Source organism: Falco biarmicus, chromosome 4 (assembly GCF_023638135.1).
Source record: "Falco biarmicus isolate bFalBia1 chromosome 4, bFalBia1.pri, whole genome shotgun sequence".
Lineage (NCBI taxonomy): Eukaryota > Metazoa > Chordata > Aves > Falconiformes > Falconidae > Falco > Falco biarmicus.
The window spans coordinates 97,482,627-97,507,123 of record NC_079291.1 but is presented as its reverse complement, the minus strand read 5'-3'; the positions used below and the strand labels follow the sequence as shown (position 1 = coordinate 97,507,123).

General features: G+C 42.1%; 1 protein-coding gene across 1 annotated transcript in view; it reads left to right on the top strand.

Moving 5' to 3' along the window:
- The window catches only part of PTPRG (protein tyrosine phosphatase receptor type G), a 408,497-nt gene that overhangs the window by 344,312 nt on the left and 39,688 nt on the right, over nt 1–24,497 (top strand). Inside the window, exon 14 of the mRNA XM_056334994.1 lies at nt 24,138–24,229. Coding sequence (XP_056190969.1) covers nt 24,138–24,229 — 92 coding nt within the window. The remainder of the gene's footprint in view (nt 1–24,137; nt 24,230–24,497) is intronic.

Below are 24,497 nucleotides of genomic sequence, written 5' to 3'. Positions count from 1 at the left end.
TGCTGAGTCTGAACAAGACTCCCTTATTTGCAGAGGTAATTTGCTGTTCTCAGTTCCTTTTCCGTGTGGATCCTGGACAAATGGTGAAAGAATATGATTGATGTTGAAGCGAAAGGGTCACTTCTGTCTTTTTAGCATGGTGGCTGTCTCAGTAATGAAAAGGGATGGGAACTTGCAGGCAAGCAGCAGCTCTGAATTACCTTTCTACTAGTTTCCTGCATTCAGTGCTTTTAATGGCACTGCTGTGCAAAGAGGGCTATGTGATTTTAAGTTGGTAGAGTGGAAAATAAACTAGGTCAGCATAATGAAGCTGCAAAAATTGTGCTGCCTTTCATCCCGGAACAATGAGGAGAGCACCATCATGGGATGACCAGGACCCCACGACGTCTGCTGGCGCTGGCTGGTGGTTGGGCTTCCTGGCCGGGAGGGACAGTGTCAGCAGTAGTTTTAAGTTTGCTTCCATGCACCTTTGATTGCTCTTGAGGAAAAGCTGGTCTGGCTGATCCTTGAGCTGTTGTGGGCACTATGAAGGGGACTGTTGCTCCCAGGACCTCTAGTGCTTGCAACTGGTTTCTTTTAGCATCGAGTAGAGAATTTGTCTTAGCAGACAGAAAAGGTGTGAGGAGACCAGATCCTCATTCTACTCAACATGTAGATTCAACGTTTGCTTCTGCAGTGACACAGCAGTATTTCTTTTGCTGCTTTCATTCCTTTCATACTGGTTTCTGAAATTGTGTGCTGTAGGGACAACCACTGGATATTTCTAAGAATTAATCACTGGGGTTTTAGGATCTTTCACTGGAGCACTACTAGCTCATCTAGAGGCCGTTAAAACGTGTGCATTGGGAGGTGTGGTTTCCCGAGCACATTAGGTTTTGCATTTCTGGGCATTTGTTTTGCATCTGTGATTTTATACCTAGACACAGTATCATGAGATCCTTCTGCAGTTCTTCAAGGTCAGTTTAAAATTTGACTTGGATTGTCTGCAGTCTTTGCCACTGTTATTCTCACAGCCTTTTCTACAAGCTCTGAGAATTGCAGAGTGTGTTTGGTAGTGACCTCCAAACTATTTAGGGATTGAGTGTGACTTCAGTTTATTTTGTAACAAGGTAAGTTCCTATAGCATGCTGAGCCATAATATGGCTTGAAACGTGTTTTTCTAGCATTTCCTCTATATTCTGTTGCAAATTGAACAAGTCCTGGGCATTGACACTTTAAGGGAAACCCACGGTCAGTGCCACTTTCTTTTTCACAGAGGTGCAGGAGGGTGACTAGAGTTAAGAAACCAGCTAAAATACTTCGATACACATTAAGTTCTGTCATTTTAGGAAAAAAAAAACCAATACATATTTTTAGGAGTGACTGGAGACCTTCCATTCTTTGTTTTCCATTCCGATTTTTAATCTAAACACTACAATCCTATAGAATGTGCTTTCAAAGGGAAAAATAAGCAGAGAATATTAAGAAGCAATTAAGATTTTAGAGTTTAGCCAACAGCAACTTTTAAATGGGAACTAAATTATAGCCATTTCTCATTTTCAGCTAAGAGGAAGAAATTAATTCACAACTATAGCTGGAGAGTTTTCTTTTTCTTTCTTTGGAACAGATACCATAATTCACCTTGAATTATTGCTGCCATCAACATTGTGATCCCAAAGACAAAGCGGGAATATTGTATTGCATTTCTTATTAAATCAAGCTGTTTATACAGTGCTAATATGTTTACATTCAGGAGGGATTTTTGGAACAACACAGCTGCTGCCTTTGAAAGAGCAAGCAAGCTTGCATTGCTTGTTTATAGTCATGTGTGTGTGTGAGACAGCTTGGGAAAAAGATGCCTTTAATTTTCCTTAGGCAAAACCCTATATAATTTAGTAGACAGTGAGAGTTTTCTTAGATTTTTATTAAGCATCCTGTTGAATTGAACAGAATCCTTGAGATAGGTCCTGTGGCAGAGCCTTGTACTTCTCTGGCAGTGCCTTTCTCTGCAGAAGAAATGACATTGAGCACCAGGAGATGTGGGTTCTTTTTCTGACTCAGTCATTGATTTTCTGTGTGACCCAGGGCCAAGTCACTTACGGTTTGACAGTATTGTTGTTGAACTCAGTGGCAAAGATCTCACTTGGGAGCAAGCTCAGGTGTTCAATATTTCAGCATCTGAGCTCTGTCACTGGTAAAATAGCACTGAAGAAGGTTGGTCAACCGTATTTGTAAATCAGCGTGCAATATAAAAATGAAAGCTGCAACGTAAGACCAAGAACATGTCGAATAACCATGCCTTGGAAAACTGCCTTTTGGTCTTAAATTCTGGGGAACTTGCACAGCTCCATAGCTAAGGCAGTCTTCAGTTTTAAGGGGGGGGGGGGGGGAAGAAGAGCTTCTGCCTGTAGCAGGTAGTAAAAAGTGCTGAAATTGTTATTTGAACCGATCTCTAGGTTTTATTTTATGAGTACACAATGTGTTGTTCATCTACTGTACTGATTGAAAAAGAAACATTGCAAATTTACAGAGCATTGTAAAATTGCTTGCTTTCAATGATAAAAGCCGCTTTTAGCTTACTCTAAAATATTCGTGATTCTGCTTGTTTTCTCACTCGTGTAGGATGCTAGGTGGTAACACTTTCTGAGAGCCTGTGTGTTGATTTTGAGAATGCCTCTGGTGCAGTTGCATGAGTATTTATTTTAATAGCAGCGGTTCAAGCAGCCTTCTTCATTCCTGCCTTTGTTCTGCCCTCTGTGATACCAATGCAAATGTTTGTACAACCATGTGAGGAGCTGGACTGAGAAATAATCCACATTTGCAAAAAAAAAAAAAAAAAAAAAAAAGGGAGAAAGGAGCTTTCATGCCTTGATTTAAGCGAGACTAGCTCCCAGACCAGAGTTGTACCAGCATAACTGAGGGACCAGCATGAGGCAGGAATGAGCAGGAGGGATAGGGATGCTCACACTGACTGCCCCCAGTGATAACCGAAGACCACATCCAAGCTTGGGGATGGCAGTGCCCCAGAGTGCAACTCATGTCATCACAAGCGGTGCGGAGAATTAGCCAACAAGGGCAATAGATTCCCTAAACTGGGAGACAGGCAATACCCCAGGGAGACGAGGGGAAATGTGGAGGTGGATGGCATGCCTGAAACCTCATGCAGCCTCCATCTCCTTTTTAGTGACCAGATGTGCCCTGCTCATACTGAACAGGGCATGCCTTCATTTTCCTCTGGGAATGGCCACGTCTAGGCTTGTATGATGACAAACAGCCTCAGAGGGATGGGGACGGGGCAGGTCACTGCCTGGCAAGGGGGATGCAGCCCAGCCTGATTCAGAGCCCTCAACCCAGGCAATGCAGAAAAAGCTCTTCAGCTTTTATTGCAGAAGATTCAGTTTGTATTTAATTTTGCCAGTGCCAGAGGTAAGGTACTGAAATATTGGGCCCTTTTGTGTTCTGTATCTTAAAGCACTGCTCGTTTTCATTAAAAAGGAGCAGGCCTGTGATCAGCTCCCTCTTATCCCATGCAGGGAACTAAGCTTATGGGGACTAAGCTCATCCTCTGTGCTGACGACAGGCAGCTTGCTTTCAAGCCTGAAGCTCAGGGCAGCTGCCGGTTGCTTGTTCTAGCTGTTGATACCATTCTTTGAGCACTTGTCATTCTTCCATTATGAGGAAAATCAATATGAAAACTTCTCCGACAGCATCTGTGCTCTTCCACCCGGCAACACACAGCCCGGGGTGAGGGTGGGAGAGCCCACAAGGAGATCTGCTAAGGCCAGATCGTAGCATGCCGCTGCTGTTCCTCCCGTTGTTGGCTCGTGGGCTTTTATCTTTCCCTCTTGCAAGGCGCTGGAAAGGATCCGGCCCGGCTGTTTGCAAGGGTGGCGGGATGCTGGGCTTTCTTCCGTGCATGGGGCTGAGGTCGGGGAGAGCAGCTGTGCAAAGGGAGGCTGGGTCTCTGCGCCCCACACAGCCATTCCTTCACAACTTCTTGCTCAATAACCATTTCCCAAATGGCTACTTTAGGGCCTTTCAGAAATCACAGGAGTTGTCAGTTGTTATAGTAACAGACCCCCTGCTGCTGAATTGGCCCTGAGATGCCCATTTGGGCTTTTGAACAGACTAACTCATGCTCATTAGACAAAAAAGAGAGAGAGACAGATTTGCAGATGGAAAGTTGCTTTTTAAGCATGCTGGATGATCTGTTAAGAGCTAGACTGTGGAAAGGGGCATGTTCTCTCATTATATGCCTGTTACTTTTACTCTTCTTTAATTAACACTAGTTTTACTTTTTCTTGCAAACCAGAAATCTGCAAGATTTCCATTTCCTCACTGGTGAGGCTCGTAGTCAGCTGCCGCTTTATAAACCAACCATTTTTTCTTGAGCAAGGAAGGTTGGAGAGGGATTTGCCAAGCTTAAATGCAGATCGATGGCAACTTTCAGGACTGTAAGGATATCTACAAAGCTCAGAACACAGTGCTTTTAGTCCTAATTGTACAGCGTCAGGAGCAACATAAAAAATCGGTAAGCATGTTTTGACCCCAGAATGTCTCATTTCAAGGAAACCATCTAGATTTTGCTTCAGGTTTAAACCTGGGCAGTCCCATTGACGTTAACAGAGTGACTCCTGAATAACTGGTACCAGCTGAATCAGACCTTGCCCTTGTAAATTTGAGTCCGCATGACTGAAGAACCTGTATCACCTTAAAGGGGTTCTCGAGAGTATGCCATTGAAATAAGTAACTTCTTGCCAGGTGTCTGAAGCCAGCTTTTTCCTGTGTCAAGCATGTCCAGCCTTCATCTGAATTTCATGAAGCAATGTTCTCCTTTCAGCTGTCCTGCAAATGAAAAGCAAATCCAGATTTATAGCAGGCCGGTGTATCTCCAGGTGTAAATACAAGAGGACTATGGTAGTTGTTGTGCGATATGAGGAAGCTGGTTAGATCAGATGGGTAGGCAGGGTTGTTAGCGGAGAGGGGGAGCAAGTGCTCTAGTACTTGAAAGGGGGTCTTTAAGGAATACATGCTCTTCTGCACCCCTTGTGCTGAGGATAAGGAGTCTTTGGCTTAAATTGCAGCAAGAGAGAAATTTAGGTTTGACACTAGAATAAGCTTCGCGATAGGAAAGACAATAAAGCAGTGGTCTACAGAATTTCCATCATCTCTAGGTTCCAAAACAAGGTTAAGCAGCCATTTGTCAGGAGCACCACAGGAGTCATTGATGCTACACGGGAGCTTCGAGGCCCATTCTCCGCAGCTTTGCGGTGTGAGCTTTAAAGCACACAAGCAAGTATGAGAAAAGAGGAGGAATGGTGTAGTGTGATAAATTGTCCTGTAAATCAGAGACTAGGAGCGTGAAAAAGCATTTGGAAGACACAGTTTAAATGCATCATGTTTAAAGTGAGTAAAGTGAAGCCGATAAAAGAGCACATCTAAGAACCGGGGGAAGGGGGGGAGGGAGGGAGAGGGAGGGCTCTAACTGTGGAGAGAGAGTGAAGGGAAGATACAAGTGGGCAGGAAAGAAACCGCAAAGGCAGCTTGCAGAGGACAACCGTGTCAGGAGACCCACAGGTTGGTGGAAAAAAAATCTGTTTGGAGTTTTGTTCCATCTGTTCTCCTGCAGCAGGGAGCCTAGAAGTAGGGAAGAGTTAAGAGTACAATGATCTGAAGTTTAAAAACAAAAACAGAGGAGAAGGGATTGGTATAGCTGCAGTTTGTTGTTCCTGTTGTGTGTTATCTATGGCACCATCTGCACTGCACGTGTCAATACTGCCCTGTTAGGAGTGAATGCCAACGTGAGGCCACCCCTGCCAAGGGCAAAATACCCAGGGTGACTGTGTCTAGACATCCCTGGAAAGGCTGTTACATGAAAATATTTTCTTGCAAAGGAGATGGGGAATGGCGGTTGCTCAAAGAACCAAGATTTCACAGCTGTGAGGCCATGCGTGCCAATGCCAGCAATCCTGGTGCCTGCTGAATTGTGATTATTTTTAACAGCACCTTTAAATGAGAATTCTTACTCTGAAACTGTGCATGTTCGTCAGCTCCTGGGATGTTCATACCATGTGGGTCAGTTGTGTTAACATCTTTCCTGCAGGCACTTTTATGGATGTGGCCACTGAACTCAGTGGGAGCCCAGGTCTGCATCACCTTTATTTTAAAAGATAATGTCAAGCATGCAATCACAAATCAAACAACAGGAGGATACGTGCTTTGGTTGTGGAAGACTGGAATTCAAAATAGCACGTTGGTGACCTTGAAAACTCCCAAACAAAAAAAGTATACTTTTTTATTTTTAATTTGCTTTATGATGTGTCCCATAAGACATTTAGGCTATGCTTTGCCCATAGGCCCACACAGGCCATCCCTAAAGGGGATGAAGTTTATGTAAAAGTCTTGGTAGCACATTGGAAAACTTTTGTTGACTCACTCCTCACTGCTTTGTTTAGAGGTGTAACAGCATTTCTCCAGCATTTCCAAAAATACCTTCTTCTGCAGAGAGAGCAAAGGGGAGCAGGCAAGGGCAGCTGAGGTCAGGTAAGGAGGGATCTGCAGCATGGCTGCAATTGATCTTTCTGTTTTCTTTCTGTGGAACTAATTAAATGGATTAATTGCAGATATTTTTTTTCCTGGAAATGCCTTTCCCAGTGTTGCTGTAATGGTGAGGTCTTGGGAAAAAAAAAAAAGGGCAAGATTTTATCTGTGCAGTAGCTGGATAAAAAGTAGTACAAGGCGTTAAGTTTGAACGAATATTTTTTAAACATTCAAATGTTCTAGTTAAGCTCCATTAAGAACTGGTTTGTAGGTGCTGAGAAATAATATGCCATGAGTAGCATGGGTCTTCTCATAAGCACAGCAGTAGAGGATGCCATGTACCACTGGCTTTTCCTACTCATCTGTTGAGTCTTTTGCAAGCTGTTCTACAGGAAACTTTTTACAACTTCAAAATTTTTGAACTCTGGCTGTTAAAGCTGTGATAGGTATTTTAAAAGAGAAACAAATTTCACAAGTGCTTTTTGCAAAAATAAATCACTTGGGGGGGAAAAAAGCTATTTCCTAAGAAGACGGGCACATTCTTTTTCTGTTCCCCTTCTCAGCTTCAAGAAACAATTTATTAACCCATTGTTGTTTGATCTGTTGCTAGTTTATGTTTTCTATTGATCTGTTGCTAGTTTATGTCTTTTCTATAATATTCTTAGCATGTACGAGTTCGTATTAAGGTGCATACAAGTACCTCTGGAGTAGATTTTCTCTAATAAATTGGTAGGTTCAGAGCTAGAGGAATGTCTCGGACAAACTGTGAATGAAATATCCTATAATACAAGTAGATGTACCCGGAGGGAACAGTATACCTCTGCTGTGAAACTGTGAATTAACCACAGCAACCAGATAAATTATATTTTTTCTCTCTCCTTGTAACCATAAAATACAGCTATTGAAGGGCCCTGTGCTGTCCTGAGTCCCACAGCAGCATTTGGACTAACATTAGCACGAGCTATTTCACAGCAGGATGTGGTCTGACTGTAAAATTGAAGAGTAAGAATATTAAATCAATTCAGTAATCTTAACTGCTTGGATAAATACTAGGAATCAGCAGGCTAGTAAAACAATAACAAGCAGGGATGGACTTAATTTTACTTTTCTTAAAACCTGTGCTATTTGGGGAAAAACAACATCTTGGAATGCACATGTGCTGCTATTACAAATGTTGCAACTATGTGAATTCATTCAATTTAGTGTAGAAAAATAAACATGCCGTTCGTTAAAAGAAAACATTTCCTCTATTGCTATAACCAGCATGTATTTTACTTTACTGACTTACAAGTTAAAATCCATTTGAGTTCTAACTTTTACACTGAAACAGGTGTAGGTGGCATGCCTGGTTCTTGATCAGTGGGGTTGTTTCATGTTTTAGAAATCCCATCTTTTCCAAACTAGAACAAAGACGTCTTGAAATAGCCTACAAAGCGACACTTATAAAGCAATAGAAATAAGCCAAATTTGAATTTTAAAAATATTGTTAATGTTAAAAATAAATACATAAATAAATAAATAAATAAATAAATAAAAGCATTTCTCAATAGTAACAAATGTTTTATTCCCTGAAGGCTCAAATTTGGGTTTGTGTTTTTTTCCTTCTGATCAAATTATCAGTTAAATGGATATATTTCTGCAGTGATTCACTGTCTAAAACCATTTCTTAACCACCATCAGGAAGTTTCCAGTGAGTGCTGGTAAAATTCCTCATGTTTTGTAGCAGCATGAGCTTATCTCATTCACCCCCGTGTCAAATATGGTTTAAGCCGTTATGGATCGAGGCACGTTCTGTCATGCCACAGATTGGGCTCAGGGCTATGATGCTGAATCCCTGCAGGTGGGGGCTTCTCCAAGTCATGTATAAAGGGATATCTTCCCTTTGGCACAGGCCTGAGGCTGGTGATCCAGGTGCTCCTTAGCTGGAGCAAACCCCTCACTAGCAGTGGATGGAGATAGGAAATGACGTTTACCCCTGCTGATGGGTATTTGGCATGAATGTGGGGTTTAAATGGGAGTAAGAGGATAGCTCTCTGCAAGGCAGGCCAAGGGAGAGCATCTCCTGCACCCGTCACAGGACATTACGTCTGCCAACCTTAGTATTATGGTCTGAGTGGTTCATCAGTGAGGAGAATTTTATGCTGTTAGAGAAGTGATCAAAGTAAACTGGTCCAAGAGCTTTCCAGCTGCCTCCCAGCTGTTCTCAAGGTATTTATGTCCCTGAGCCGGTTCCACTAAAGCTGAGAGGAGTGCGAAGGGATGGGCACTGCAAGGGCAGAGGATGCTGAGCAGGGACCAGGGGGAGGTTCTCCTCCCGCAGTGCCGGGCAGTGCTGCCCCGGCAGCAGTGGTACCCGTGAAGGTTGCAGCAGCTGTACAGTGCTAGCAGTACCGAGGGCATGGAGGACTACCAACGACATCATAACTCAAAATGATGATCATTTACTCTTCAGTCTTGCAAGTTTCCTGAATTTCAGTGTTCATTGGTAATAGCAACTGGTATTACAAACATGAAGTGAAAGCTGTGAAGATGCAGTCCTCATACTCGTCATGTTTTGGTTTGGTTTTGGGTTTGGTGTTTTCTTGGTGTTTTTTTTTAATAGAAGCCTAGGACATAAATGTACCAGAATGGTTAGTCTCTTCCCATTCATACAGCTCCTTATTTTTGAAGCATTCAGGGTGCTGCTTCAATCAGGGAGTAAATGGGTTTGCTTTGCAGTTTGCTTTTCAGAGCCTGCAAATGATGGTTTTGTGAGTTAAGGCTGAATCTAGGCTTCTTTATCCACATAATCAACATTTACACAACAGCAAAAAAAAGATTCTCCTGGCCCTGATATCATTGTGGGCTTCATATTCATTTGAACAAACTATTTTTTACAACTTCCCTCACTGTCATAGGTACAGGCAAGCCTTTTAACCTAAAATGGCTTTTCCTGCAATCTGTTTATTCTTCAGCAAGCTTTTCTGTAGGCTTTGAATGACAGAAGTTGTGGTCATGTTTTCTGCTGATACCTTGTCTCCCTACAACTATACACTTGTCTGGTGCCCTTGTTCTGTCTAATTTTGGGGACCAGGAAGAAGGGAGAGAGCGACTAACAGCCTAGCAAATGTCAAGGATATTTAACTTGGTCTACATCTGACAGTTACTCTGAACATGCTTTGTGATATTAAAGAATGTATGCACCTTATATTTTTCAACATTAATTCCGTATTAGAAAACAAATCTAATAACAATGAAGTTACACTGCTTGTATGCACAAATCACCATAGTTTGATTTGGGTGATATTTAATATGGATTCTATCCAGGCAAAGCAATTGTATCCATGTGGAGACCAATCCTAAAGAATAAAAAAGTTGAAAAGTTTTTTTAAAAAATGTGAGCAAAGAAAATAATTATCTTTTTTTCTGAGGCTGGGGAAATAAAGTTTCTGCTTTCCAAAGGAAAATACAGTAATTAGGAAATTTGCAAATGGAAATTAGCCTGTGTTGGTCTTCGTCTTTATTTATGTCATTAAATGGAGTCTTTAATTAGCATATATATTATTCATGTTTCAATATAATCCATTTTATAAGTCCAAGTTCAAATATAAAAATCAAAATGGGCTTGATGCACCCTATTGTTCACATGCAAAGCAGCTAACATAGATGTAAAGATATGAGGTGAATTGAAACATTCATATTTCATAAGGATGCAGTCTACATTTTCTGAAATTATGGCTTGAACTCTTTATTTTTAACTTTTTCTCATTTGCATACATATTAGTCCCTGTTTAAATGAAGTGTTAATTCTATTCATTAGACTTCAGTGAATGCCTCTAACTCTCCTGATAATCAAGCATAGGTCCCTGGAAAGCAAATTACGGACTTTCATGTTGCAAACCCCATTGTAAACGTGACATTTATCACTGCAAAGCCAACTCATGTAGAGCGCGTGGCTGCAGTCAGGAGGGCAGAACCCTTTTCCTTATGCTTACAGTAACAATTGTCATCTGTGAAGAAGGACCTGGCACCTGGTCCCCGATGTCTCTTCAGAAACAATTGGGCATTTCACAACTGTGCCACTCTCTTGATGGTAAAAGTGCCGGTTCAGCTCTTTGGGGGAGAAAGAGTAACTTGACTCAGGTCCTTACACAAACAGCTTCAAGAAAATGGGCCATCAGGAATCTTCTGTTCCACATAATGTGGTGGTGGAGATGAGAATTTGGGGACCTAGAAGGGCTCTGCAGCACTCTGGGGTGTATTTGGCCGTCAAAGCAGAAGCCTGCAGACTTGGCTTTGCTGCCATACAGAGTGCACTTGTGCTTCAAAAGCTGCAAGAACAGTAGCCCTGAAAGCATAAGCACGAAGGTGACAACAGTGCAACAGGAGTCCTTTCGCTGGCTTGCTGAGCCACGTAGCGAATGGTGGAACCGTGGTCCGTGGGAAGCAAAGGGGCGACGAAATAGTATTGGAGTTTGGTGTCTGCAGTTGCGTATTGATTTGCCAGGCTGTGACAATTAATCTTTTTAATTCTAGGTATAAAAGCATTGTTATCCCAGTGGTAAACCTGAGGTGATAATTTTGCAAGGTTTTATGTTGATGGGGTGAGCCCTGAGTGGTGCCACACAGGGAGTTGCCATGTGTGCTCTGATTAATAAAAAAATTGATGGCAAGGAGAAAGATTCCTATGCCATCACTGTGAGGAAATGCTTGACATCTTTAAAGGCCCATAAGTTCAGTTTCCATCTGTTTTTTTGCAGAGTCTGGACCTTTTCAAAAGCAGTGCTGATGTGCTGTAGGGAATTAATTTAGCTCTTTGTGGTAGCAGAAGGTTAGAGTTCAACATCACTGTTTTTGTTATCCACACAGCTACATAGAACAAGTTCCCTGTTGTAAAGTTTAAAGGAATAGGTGGAGACTACTAGAAAGAGACCTGTTGTCCCTGCAGCATAGTTTTATTTGAGGTGCACGGAATAAAAGAGCAGAAGAGAAGAAATCACAGTATTTGATACACATTCTCAGCAGCTGCTTCATCTCACCATGTCTGAATGTGTAATCTCGCTCTCAGGAGCATTCTGCTTGAGAAGCAGCTGGGTGCTTCTGAACACAGAAGAAATACTCCCGTTTCACCAGCATTTGTGATAATACAAGCTGCAGCCAGGCCTATGGGGAAATGAAAAGTCTGTGTTTGCTAGCGACGCACATTCGGGTGGGTTACAGTGTTGTCTGTAGGATCTGAGCATGCACTTGGATTGTCCTCTCTTTCCTTAGCAGTGCTTTCTTGTACTGGAAGTGTACAAAAGAATCCCTGAGCTTTGTACCAGCTTTTTTAAAGCACTTAAACCATCTGCAGCACTTTCCTCCTTCGCTCCTTGGATGGCAAGTGTGGGGTCCATTGAGTTCCTCACTGCCAAACTGGGACAGGCTGTGCTAATTTCCCAGTGTGCTGAGCACAGAAAAGGATGCTGAAGAAAAGGGGCTTTAAACCAACTGTAGCTCAGGGTTTAATGTTATCCACAGTCCTCCAGTTGTTTGGAGTTTTTTGGAAACCTGGAAAGCAGACAGCTCAGCTCATGGGGGAATAAGGCGGTGGATGAGCACTTCCCTTCCATGCCTTCTTCCAGCATTTTTTTTCCTTGGTGTGCCAGAGAGCATCTCCCCACCCCAGAGAGAGAGACATTGGCAACCTCACTCCTCATTTTTTTCTGGTGACTGGATTAGCTGTAACATTGTCATTGCTCTCCGCCAACCTGATTGTATTGACTCAGCTTTCTGAGAAGCTGGAGTTAAATTCATACAAGTTGGATGTTTTCTGTTACAGCTCATGTTCTGTTTTGACCTTCTTGCCTTCACATATTTTCCCCTTTTAAAGTTACTAGCTGTACCTGAGATCTTACCATCAGCGAGCCACTTTGTGGAAACAAATATTAATTAGATGGCTGCTGATAGCATCGCATGGGTAGAAACAAATGCTTTTATAATAAATGGAATTTAATATTAATTGAGTGGTTTGGCGTTAAAGCAGGATATAAAGTGACAAGCTCATGGCACAGCAAACTGCCCTTTGCAGAAATCCAATTAGAAGAGTGAGCAGCAAATTCTAAGCAAACTTGCTATAATCACATGGGGGCAATGTAAGAAAGAGTGGAGCACAATTTGGAGACTGGGACCTGTCCCCTTGAATGTCTCGTAATTTCCTTGAATCAACATTTAGATACTATGTGGTGCCAAGTTTGCATTCTTCAGCTCTTTCCTGGCAATGCTGCACCCCATTGCTCTAGTCAAAGTGGAGAGAGACGGTATGTTTTGCAATAAAAGGGCACATCAATTAAGTGCACTGTGTTCTGCTACACGTCTGTTGGAGAGAAGTGACTCATTTGTTAGCCTGATGAAATTACTTTGCATTGAAAACTTGTGCTGATGTTACAAGGTTTTGCCTGATCACTTGAAGCTGTTACCTTTGCCATTTCCTCAACGAGAATGATCAAGAGTTGTTCCCTTTCCAAATTGCAGTGTTTGTTTATGACTTTGAAAAATAGATGATTTGCTGAGATGTGTCACAGATAGTTAAGTGCTGCCTGGAGTAACCAAGTACAATTGTCACAGGTATAGCTCATGTCCTAAAGAGCGATGTAAAATGTTTATTGGGTTTGAATTGTTCAAAAATAGTTTCTCTAAATATTATGCACCATTTTCATCTGGCAGATGGAGTTTCAGAAGCTGCTATAACAAGAGTTTGTGGCATTTCAGACAACCTGTGTATTGTGTGAAATTGGCTTAGCAAGCCTCTAAAAGGAGGAGGGTGCAGGATGTAAAGCGAGGGTGTAGGAGTGATAAAGACCTAAGCATGGCATCTGGGAAGCTGGGGCAGTGCTTCCAGGCTGATGGAGAAGCACGTGGGGAAAAAAAACCACAAAGAGCAAGTCAATTTATCCATCCTGTCAAAATGGCTACGATCAGCCAGGAGGCAAATGAATAAACGGATCAACAAGTATTTCACACTTGTGTGTTCTCGACAGGAAATCACAGATCTGAAACCAAATGTCTGGGACAAAACTACCAGAAATAGTGGCAAAATACTCTGCTGTTTAGTCTACATTTCAAACATTTTTAGCTCACAAAACTCCTTGGATTAAAATAGTGGAATAAAACAGGAACCTGTTATTGCAGTTCCCAGTTATAAGCAAAGATGAAAATAGTTGGAGTGGGTCTAGCAGCAGGACCTCGGTCCCCGCGGGAACCTCCCTTTGCCTGCATACCTGAACGTGCCTTGTTGGCTGTGGTGATTGCTGCTGTCATTTCCACCCCCAAGCTTACTGTCTAATTGCTGCACTAATGTCAGCGAAAGCACCACCAAAGATCGCATCAGAGCATGGAAATGACATGCATAAATACAGTAGGTGGAAAATTAATCTGAATTGCTAGAGGTGTCAGGACTGAACAATTCACCTAGGAGCAGACATCTCCTACGTTCCTTGAGGACAGTGTGTCTGCCTGCGCAGCCACATCGCTTCACCAGCTTCAAGAAGAGGAAATTCTGAGCCAAGAGCTTGTGTTTAATTTACATGTCTGCTTCTGAGCAAGTGCCTGATGGATCCAGGTGTGTTTCTTCATACGTTAAAAAGCGTTCATATGTTTTTGCTAAGATGCAAACTGCAGCTCTTGTGGGCTTTTTTCCTCCTTTTCCCCAGCCCCGCATTTATCAACAGTGAAAGGTTATAAAGAGCTTAATAAAAGGTAGATTAAAGCTTTGGAAATAGTGCAAATAAAGAGAACGGTCTATAAATAGAGAATATATTAAACTGTATTTGGTGTTAAGGAATCTAATAATTAACATAGGTTGGCTGTATTTCTCTTGTTTCACTTATCTGCAATGAACTTTTATCTTGAATCAAAATATTCTCCTCCTGTGATTAGTTTCATTATTAGCTGTTTCTACACACTGATTAAGACAACAGGAAAGCAATAGTTTACTTGCCCGAGTGTATACCTACTGAAAAAAGTTTGTCATAAGGATGAAAGCAGTTTCTAATTTTCAGAATATTTTTTACTGATTTCATAAAGGCAAAGTCTCTTCTAAATCTGTTACTTTCTGATTTTTCAGTTCTTGACTTCTGTATAACTGGGGGCCTACTAATAGACTTCATGGTAACTTTTCTGATATGCCTCATACTTCGAGTCCTTTTTCTGTAATAAATGGGTATTTCCTTGACACTAAAACTCCAGGAGCTTTGAATGTGTTACAGGGCTGAAACTTCAAAGATGTCCTTTTCTTAACTATTTTGAAAAGGGAACTCTTCCTTGCTTCATTTCAAGGACTTTCAGGATTATCATTCTAGTGATGCCTCTGGTGTGGTGGATTCTACCTCCATTACTTGCTTAAAATATTTCTAGAATTTTTCTTAACGGCTTGTTTGGTCTGTGGCAATGGTAATTTAAAACATCCATTGGTTTTATTTTCTCTGCTTCTTTGTTATGCCTAAGTATGCTTCATACTGCTTACTGCTTTTTGGTATTAATTCAATTTTTCTTATAGTATTGATTCTCTTGGTATTTGTTTGGTATTATTGCTATTGTTGATGCTATTTATTTTTTAGAAATATACAGACAGAAAATACTGCACTGTTTAATGCAAATGCTACTGGAAGGATCTTCCTGAGATGCAGGGACTTTTTATTCTGATGTATTAATTGATGTGGGTCTGTTGTGTTTAGCGAAGGGAGCCGGGTGGATATGTTCACATCATGCTGATTGTCCGATTTAACCAGAACATCTCTTCAGCGAATACAACTTGCTTCTCTGCGGTATAGCTCTATTAATGCAGAACTATGCCCAAGGTACTTAGCCCAGCAGATAAGGAGTATTGGAGCGGGCAGAGCTCACACTAACGTGCCTGCATGTCTCCTGGCATCTGAGATAGGTCACTGGGGTCTGACTACAGTATTTTTACAGAGCTAGTTAGAGATGTATTCGGTATACCACAGCGAAATATGCAACGTGGTATTTCTTAGTGGTTTGGTTCAATGGATGGTAGTTTATTGTCTCTGATTTTTCTGTTTCCTTGTCACATTTGTTAACCTTTGAATGCAAGAAACTCATTAAAGCAATTCCTCAGACACACATACTCCAGGCTTCCCCAGAGCTCTCGAGTCACTACCAGATTAGTATCAGCGACAGCAAGAAGCGAATTTCCAAATAGGTTGATTGATAGCGAGATTAATGATCCTCAAGACTTCTGTCCAGGTTTATTATTTGGCAGCTTACAAATCTTCGCTTTCAGGGAGATGGGTGAGGAAGAAGGACCAGCTGGCTGCCACCCGGTCTGTCTGTATTAGCGTGATGAGGTGATGTACGTAGCCCTGTCAGAGCACTAGCATTAAGTAGTGTATTTTCAGTGTTCTCATTATCTGCCAGGTACTAAATAATTTGCTTCTCTGCTCTCGGTGCCAGCTGCTCTTTTCTTTTCCTTTGTACTGTGCTTCCAAAGGTATCTTTTTGTGCCATGTCTAATTGTGTTCTAAACAGAGTTAACAGAGAGACCATGAAAATTTATAAGCAGCTATTTCATTTTGAAATGGCCAACAAAAAAAGCCCACCCTCCAAATACACGATAATGAAAAGAGAAAGGAAATAATCACACTTTTAACATTTTATCCTGGCTTCAAATAAGCTAAGCATGAAATATGTCCAGCAGTGTTGGGAAAGCTTCCTAGTTCTCCCATGCCGCTTTAGTCCAGGTGCACGTGGACATGGTTGTTGAGAAACAGGGAGCTTCCCATTGAGTATTTCATTATATTTAACTAACTGGCATTTCTGCCTGAAGATGGGCAGGGCCATCAAAACAGAGCTAAAAACTGTGCCTGAATATTTAGCACATTTTTGTGTTATGCTTAGGTCCCAGGCCATGGCTTGGAATACCTGAATTGAATGTTTTGATGTCCCATTTGGAGGAAGGAAAGAATATTTTTGCAAAGGAAAGAGCAGAGCTCTTCCGTTTTGAGAGTAATTGGAGACATTGAGGTGAATGTTCCAGAGAGAAAGCCAGTTTCTGCTGTCCTCTTTTAGGTGGGATCATCTCTGTCTTGTTTGTCTTATAACAAAATTTCAATCCAGAGGAATTACGCTTTGCATTTAAAAGTACCTGTATTTTAACCTCCCAGTGTGCCACCCTGGTTTTATTCCTTCCTTTCTTGAGATTCATCCCAAAGGGAATTCATGTCCTGAAATGATAATATCAAGTGTGCCCAATTTTGAGTTCTTAGAGGTGCTACTAAAAGCTCCTCTCTGGTAAGAGGCAATCTTCATTGATTGCTGCAGTTCTTGTGATTACAGAACAACTCTTCACTTGGTTAAATTTAGCTTCCTTCTGTGAAAAAGTTTTAGGTTCCTTTTTAATATTACATGATGTTTAGGGCATTGGAGGTACTACACATTTTATAGGAACTGCCTAAGATATGTTTTGATTGGAAAAGGCATATCTTTGTTTTCCTCTGTGATTTTCTAGTCTTTATTATGAATGTTGCATTAAATAAATAGTTGGCTCAGGGAGAGGAAAATTAATACATCAGGCTTCCCTTGGGTTTTTAAAACCGTGCCTAATTTTTAAACCATTTTAAGATACCACCTATAGGTTTCTCTACCCCATTTTTGCCTGAAGACATTAAAGTTTTGAGTGGTAGTGCATATAACCAGGGCACTTGTTCTCTTGCAGCAGAAAATACTGATGAGTAAACCCATTCAGTCGTCTGTAAAATTGCTGAGTGTATCCAACACAGCTGCTGTGAGTATTGATTAAAGCAGGAGGGGAAGGTCTGATGCTGCTAGCCCTGTCAGAGGTCACCAGGAGAGTAATTAGCTACCAAGTGTTACAGGGCCAAGTGTCATCACAAATAAGGTTTCACCATCGCCTTCACTGTTCTCCAGGGGCAGCAGGAAGATGGGACAAGAAAGCGTGGAAAATATTTGTGCTGAGTTAAACTAAGATTTATCCACTTAAATTTGCAGTTAAAGACCTTTCTAAGTGCATTTCTGCACTGGCCACCTGGGCACTTTCTGGTCGCACAGCTGATGAAGGGGGGAGGGCTTGAAAGCAGCTCATCTTAGTGTGTGCTGTCATTTCTTAACTGTTTAATTATTTGAATACCTTCCTAAAAATTATTATTTCTTGTATAATGTCTGAGTTCAATATCATATGTGATGTGAATGGGTGTCTAGTCTCTGGTGCAGAATAGGATCTCAGAGGGTAGGGAGAAGAGGATTTTTAATTTTGTGGAGAGCTGTGTAGTCAGCTGGCAAATTTAGGCCATAAATATTAAATTAGCTGCCTTTCCGTGTCAGAAATCCCTAGTCTTGTTTGCAGATTAGTTTTTCAGATGGACAATTTTACTAGTGGTGTGTTTTTCATCACAAATACTGTCTCAAAGTTTTGTCTGCCGCTGCCTTTTTTTTTTTTTTCCCCTTCCATCTGCCTTTTCTCAGCCTTTTTCTTGTCTTTATTTCTTACGGTACTGCAGAACGTGTGGTTTAAAGTATGTGTGGTTGGACTGATGATTAGCGTTTGGATCCTTTTAGCTTTTGCAGGACTGTGTGGGTGTGCAACAACTCACTAATGTGAAAAAGCGTTTCTCCTTGCCCAGAGGAAGTCCCCTGAAAGGGACAGGCTACTTTTCACCATCCTGTCTGGGAAAGGATGCCAAGGACTTGGCATGCTGTGAACTTCTGAAACCCATCCATGTACCATCCAGACCTCTCCAGTTATCCTATCTGGGCAATGCTTGATGCTGCTGAAGAAGATTACAGGCAGAAATTGCTTTGTGAGAGAAAGTGAATCGTCTTCGGGAGGGTTATGCAGGAGAATCGGCATTATTGTCGAGAAATTTTCCTCCTTTTTCAACTTTCCTTTGTTCTCTTGGGTTTTATGCATTCCTGCTTTGTATATCCTCCCATAGCTCAAGTTCGGTCAGCCTTTGCTGCCTTACCACTCCAGTGTAGCATAGGTTCTTTTATAACTCTGCTTTTGAATTCTGATCATTAAGCGTTAAGACCTGGGATTGAAAATAATTGTAGAAAATTGGGGGAATATAAGCCATTTTCTGCCCAAAAAAGAGTAAATGCAGATGCCCCTCTGATACAATGAACGTAATATCACTGCTCCATGCTGGTCGCTTATTCATATTCATAAGATCAGCTTTTTTTCATGTGGTTTTCTCTTCTCTTTTTCTTCTTAACGCTTGAGTCAGTTTTATTGCTCATAAAAATCAGTGACTGATGACCCCAGCTAGAGCAGTGCAGACTGCAGACAGCTGTTGTCCAGGCTCCCATCCACTGCTCTGCTGGTGACATGGTCATGATTTGCAGCGCTTCTGTTGTTCGGTAGTCTGCAGCTCTTTTCTGAGGAGTCATTGCCAATTCTGACAGTGACAAATGCTTGCCAAGGAATAGTGAAGCTAGTTTAAAGTGCAGAGCCATGTGTTACTAGTACACTTGACTGCATACATACTCTGTTTTTGGTGCCAGCAGAAACCAATCTTAATTGTGTCTCCTGGAAAACATGCAAAACAGCTCAACGAGAATCTGAAGCACCTTTTCTTCTACTGAAAAGTGAGAATGAATGTGCAGAGGTAGTGAAAGGGATCATTTCCTGTCTTTGGATCATTGTTTGGGAGTTATTTGCAGACCACCCCCACCCCGGTGATGGAGGAGCGTGGTGAACGAATGCCTGTATCCAGGTTGCATTTGATAAAGGCTGAGCCATGTCCTGTGCAGCCTGGTTTAGAGGTCGCTTACAGATCCTGCTTTGATTCTTGTTTGATCTTACCTGTTCTGCACACCAGCTAAGGACTGTCTGTTCAAGTAGGGTGGCTGCAGGGACTATTGGTCTCTTTCTTAATAAATGTACGTTCAGCAGATCTCCTGTCTATGGGACTGTGGGAGGCTCTTTCTGGAGGAAGGGTACCCAGAGGACAAGGTTTGCCTTGCTCTGACAGAAGTGAATAGGCCTCCAGGACCCTTTCAAGCCATCTGCCCTCAAATTGGTCATGCTTTAGGAGGTAATGACCCAGGAAGAGAGTAGTTGCAAGAAACTGGGAGCCTGGAGCTCCTAGATGCTATTACAGCAATAAAGTATTAAAAATCTGGCTAGCCTTGGAGAGGGAATACATGCTGCTCCAGCCAACAGAAATGCCTGGAAGAAGGAGTAGATCCCTAGTGAACAAGGAAGCAATGAATGTGCCATTTCCTTCAGTGTGTGAGGCAGGACATGACTCTTGGGTGTCCCCAGAAAGTGAAGCATTCCCTTTGATTTTTCCTGTGTTCAGCCACTATCCTGGTGGCTTCAGCCAGCCACTGCAGAGGCAATCACTCGCCCTCTGCAATAACCCCCTGCTCCTTCTCTCCCTGCCTCAGCTCCAGAGCGGATCCCTCGCCTGTCATCACAGATCAGGAGATGCTGCCCACGCTAGACAGAGTACAGAGGAGTAAAGGCCAGACGCTGCCCTCCGATCTATTCCCAGTGCTCCCATCAGCTGCAGCCTGCACTGTGTGTTTGTGTTGGAGGCAGTATTAAATAAACACTAAGGTGCTATCTTCTACACAAAAATAAAATGCATCCATGCTTTCAGGCCATTATGTGATCAGGTTCTCCCTCTTGCTTTTAGATGAGTATAAAAGAGAAGCTGCTTGAGGTTTATTAACTAATAACCAAGGAAACTTGTTTTGAGTGTCAAATCTCATGAGGCATCTCTTCTTCAGGAGCTAATCTGCTGTTTTGCTCAATGGAGATGGAACAAGCATTTAACCCAGCTAATCAGGACCAACTCGGCATATTTTTCTGCTTTCAGCTTGATAATAAGGTGCTGCTGCTTGGGACTTTGCATCCTGCTAGTTTGCTTTAATAACTCACTGCCAGTATCTCTGCAAAAAGATTCTGGGCAGGGGGATGCTCTCCCTCGCCTTGTCTTTGCATTCCAGACCCTGCCTCTGCTCCTTCTCAGGGGAGTTGCTAATCTCGCAGTGTTTTACTTTCTGCATTTTGGTCCATATGTGACAACTGTGTGTCTGATCACCACAATCCCGAACAGTTATTGTACCCCAGGGGAAGAAAGCCAAAAAAACATATGGGGCTAGAGAAAATGGTGTGCTTCACTGCACACAGGCGTATTTCAGAGACAACAGAGTCTTTGGTATTTTGCAGAAAAGATGCGGGCTCTCAGAAATCTTCCGGAAGTGAAATCAAGGCTGTGATTTGCTTTTCCTCCACCAGTGCTGCAAGAAATGCAAGAATTATTCTAAAATTAGTGTTTTGGTTGTTAAGATTTTAATAATATTTATGCCATTGACAAATCCCGTTCGCTCATTCACTCAGGACTGCTGACAGTGTTGGTTTCCTGAGCAAACAGGCACGCGGGTGCAAACACCTGCACATGGGTACACACTGGGGTTAGAAGTTACAGGCTGACGTGCTCATGTGAAAACAGTTGTAGACTTGCAGCTTGTCTAGCCCTGCATCCGCTCCCACCTCTCTCCGTAGCTGCTTCTCCAGTGACTCGAAACAAGCAATTTTCTGCTCTCATCCTTCTCCTTTATCCAGCCCTTCCCATATACGTGCACAGCTTTAGTGCAGCCTCTTGTAGCCTTAGCAACTGCTGCTGCTTAAGGTTTGTGTGCTGAGGGAAAGGTGATGGGTGGGGGAAATGCCAGGGGATAGAAAGGAGCATCCTAAACTGGGGGAAAAGGAAGATACTAAATTGTCTGAAATGCCTCTCAGTAGTCTTGATCCCAGCTATCAGTATTTCATTAGTACAAACTAGACAAGTTTGACAAAGGCTCTTCTTGGGCCCAGCTGTTTCCTTGCTCAGGAAAAATGGACATTATCCAAACTGGGGGCCTGGAGGCATCTGCCTGGTGCCCCTGGAGTTCCCTCCAGGATCTGCACAGAGGAGAGATGCAAGAGTAGGAAACAGACCCAGTAAGCAGAACTTGCTAGAAAATGCATCCAGTGAGTTTGTAAAGCCCATTGTAAAAGGTCTTTTAAAGATCAATCCTCTGTCCTGTTCGAGGACAGAGAGTTTGAGCCTGCATAGTCCCATCAGTGCTGCCTTCTGCTGCCACCAGGCACCCCTGAGACCTGGAGGGAGTCACCAGGACAGGGATGCAATGGCCTGTGCACAGCAAGCTCAGCTTTAGAGGCTAAACTTGGAATATTTACAGCTATTACGAAAAAGTGGGGGGGAAGAAATGTTTGAGAGGCATTCTTTCACCTAACCTGCCAGTATCCAGTATTGTAAAGTAATGAACATGCTGTGTTATGTATGTATATACATAAAACAATGGGATGTTTGTGACTTGAGAAAATCTTTAGTCAAATTCCATGGTGGCTGCCTTTTCAAAACAGCTACAGAAAGTCTTCCAGAAATAAAATAAAGCATTGCTAATGACATTAATGATTGTAGCAAACTTTACTATGTGAAATATTCACATAATACATTGTTATTCCAACATTGTGCTCAGCAGTGATGTGCTGGACTGGGTGTTCTGCTATTGCCATCATGGGCCTTACAATATCGCATGATGTGTTTATCAACACAATTACATATTTTGAGGCTATTAAGGAAAAGCTATCTTATGGCTGCATAAAAAAAAACATAATGCCAGCCCATCAGAGCCTCTCAGAGTATAGAATAACAAATTAACAGAAAATAATTGCTTTTCTTCAGTATCATCAGCTTAAAAAAATCCTGTAAATCCCTGCGTAAAGGTCTGTCTTTCTATCAAACACCTTCTTAAGGCCTTCATTACCAGGAGAAGCCGTTCAAGGATTTTTGTAGTATTGACTCAAGGGAAAGAGCCCCAAATACATCAAAATCAAGAACATTTTGCCTGTTTCATATTCATAGTTTCTTCTTTATGTGTGACTGATTTATTCTGCTGCGTGCCCCCAGGGTGTGCATTGTCCAAAATAAAGGCTGCCAAAAAAAACTGAGAACAGGGAGCAAGTAGGATGGGGGGAGTTCAGCCGATGTTTTTATATGGCTGTGAGACTATTGCACATCTTGCATCCTCATGTGTGAATTCACCTTATGGTGTTTCTTAACAAAAGCATACTCGCTAAATAAATAACTTCAGCACAATGCAAGACATCGTGCCTGAAAATAGAAAGCTGCTCCGAGACAATTACTCCATGCTGTGAAATCCGCTCTCTCCTGCTTCAGTATTGTCTTAAGTTGTACTTGTGCAGCCATAGCATGTGCTTGTGTTATAAAGCACTGTGACTGCAGTAGAAAGTACAAATGCATGGAACGCAAGCACCCATGATTATTTCAGGGTCTGGTTTCGCCTAAGAGAGTGGTTTGATTTTCAGTGACTATTTCGCTCCCTGGCATGCATGGATGTTGAAGACAAAGGGAGCACAAATTACTTTGAGGAAGTCTGCAAAGCCAGCGTTGCAGAGTGGGCTCTCTGTGGAGAGCACAATGCCCAAATTACAGAGAAGCAGACTGCAAGGCAGAAACTTGTAAGCCACTACGTGCAAATACGTTTCAGCAAGGGAAGCGGCAACTTGACAAAAGGCACAGCTCACAAGGCCACCTGCAAACTTTGCCCAGGTGTTGAGAAGCAGTTCATTAAGGGCTGCAATGAGGGGGATCTTTCTGCAATGGGAAGCTATTGTTAAGCGCCTCGACAGATGAGAGCAGACCCTTCTCCTGCCACAATAGCTGCTCGCACCAAGCAAGACTCATTAAATATTCAGTTCCAGCCTCAAGCAGCTCATTAAGTCAGCAATGAGCGGTGACGCTGGTGTTGGAAAACCCTGCCTCAGTTAACATCACCATGCAGAGTCTCCTCGGATCTCTTGATGTTATTCTGCTCAGTACCTTTTCTGTGATGACCAGCTTGTGCTCTCTGCTTTGCATTAAATACAGGTAAAAAAAAGTGTCAGGTGGATTTAAGTTCTGCTGTTCTTTATAGGCCTTTTCAGAGATGACTCCTGGAGCCCTAGCTAAGTGTCTATTGCGTTTTTCTGTAGCAGTGTATGTAATACAAGTTTGCAGGATGGGATGAGGGTTATATGGCTTTTGTGTTAAAAACAAACAAACAAAAAAACGTTATGTTTGCAGAATAACTTTCATAGCAGAACACCATGACACACAGCAGTTACAGATGCTGTATTACTGTCTGTCGGCTGTTACACAGCAGAAACTTTTACAGTAAGTGTATTTTCCCTGGAAATGCTGGTGTCTTAGGTGGATTTTGGCTTGAACTGTATGCTGGATATGTTTCTTGTGTGCAGAGTTTCTTTCTGAATGATGTATTTGAAACCTGTTTTGCAACTGCTAACTTTTGTGAGTGTAATTTCATATTCAGTAGTACTTAGCAGTAATATACAGAAGCATTTATGATGGGTGGATGTCAGATGTCAATGAATTAGAGCACACCAGAATCCAGAATTAGGACTGTTAATTGTAGAAAACACACATGTTTTCACGCATTGGTATTTCAAAGCTATAATGTCTGAAAGTATGGAGCAGAAATGGAAGAGAAATGGAGAAGCAGAACATGTGCAAAAGTTTTTGGCTGTTGTTTCAGAGGGTAGTTTTTCACACCCTGAATTTATTATCTTTTTTTTCTTTTTCTTTTATCAGAAAGTGTTTTCAGACTGCCCATTTCTATGTGGAGGACAGCAGTTCCCCCCGTGTGGTCCCCAATGAAAGTATTCCCATTATACCTATTCCAGGTAAGACAGTCTTAAACTGCTGTGCTTGTGCTACTACTTGGAGTCTGTTTTAATTACATAGAGAAGGATATGCTTGTGGTAATTCATGGGGATTTGGTAGAAATTTGTTGTATCAGTGCTGCTTCATATACTATAAGGTGCTTTGCAATGGGGCTTTGAATGCCAATCCTGTATTTTTCCCTAGGCACCTCTCTCACGTTGTTTTAATAGAAATTTCTGAATAACCTTTCTAAAATGTCAAAAATACGAGCAACACTTCTTAAAAACA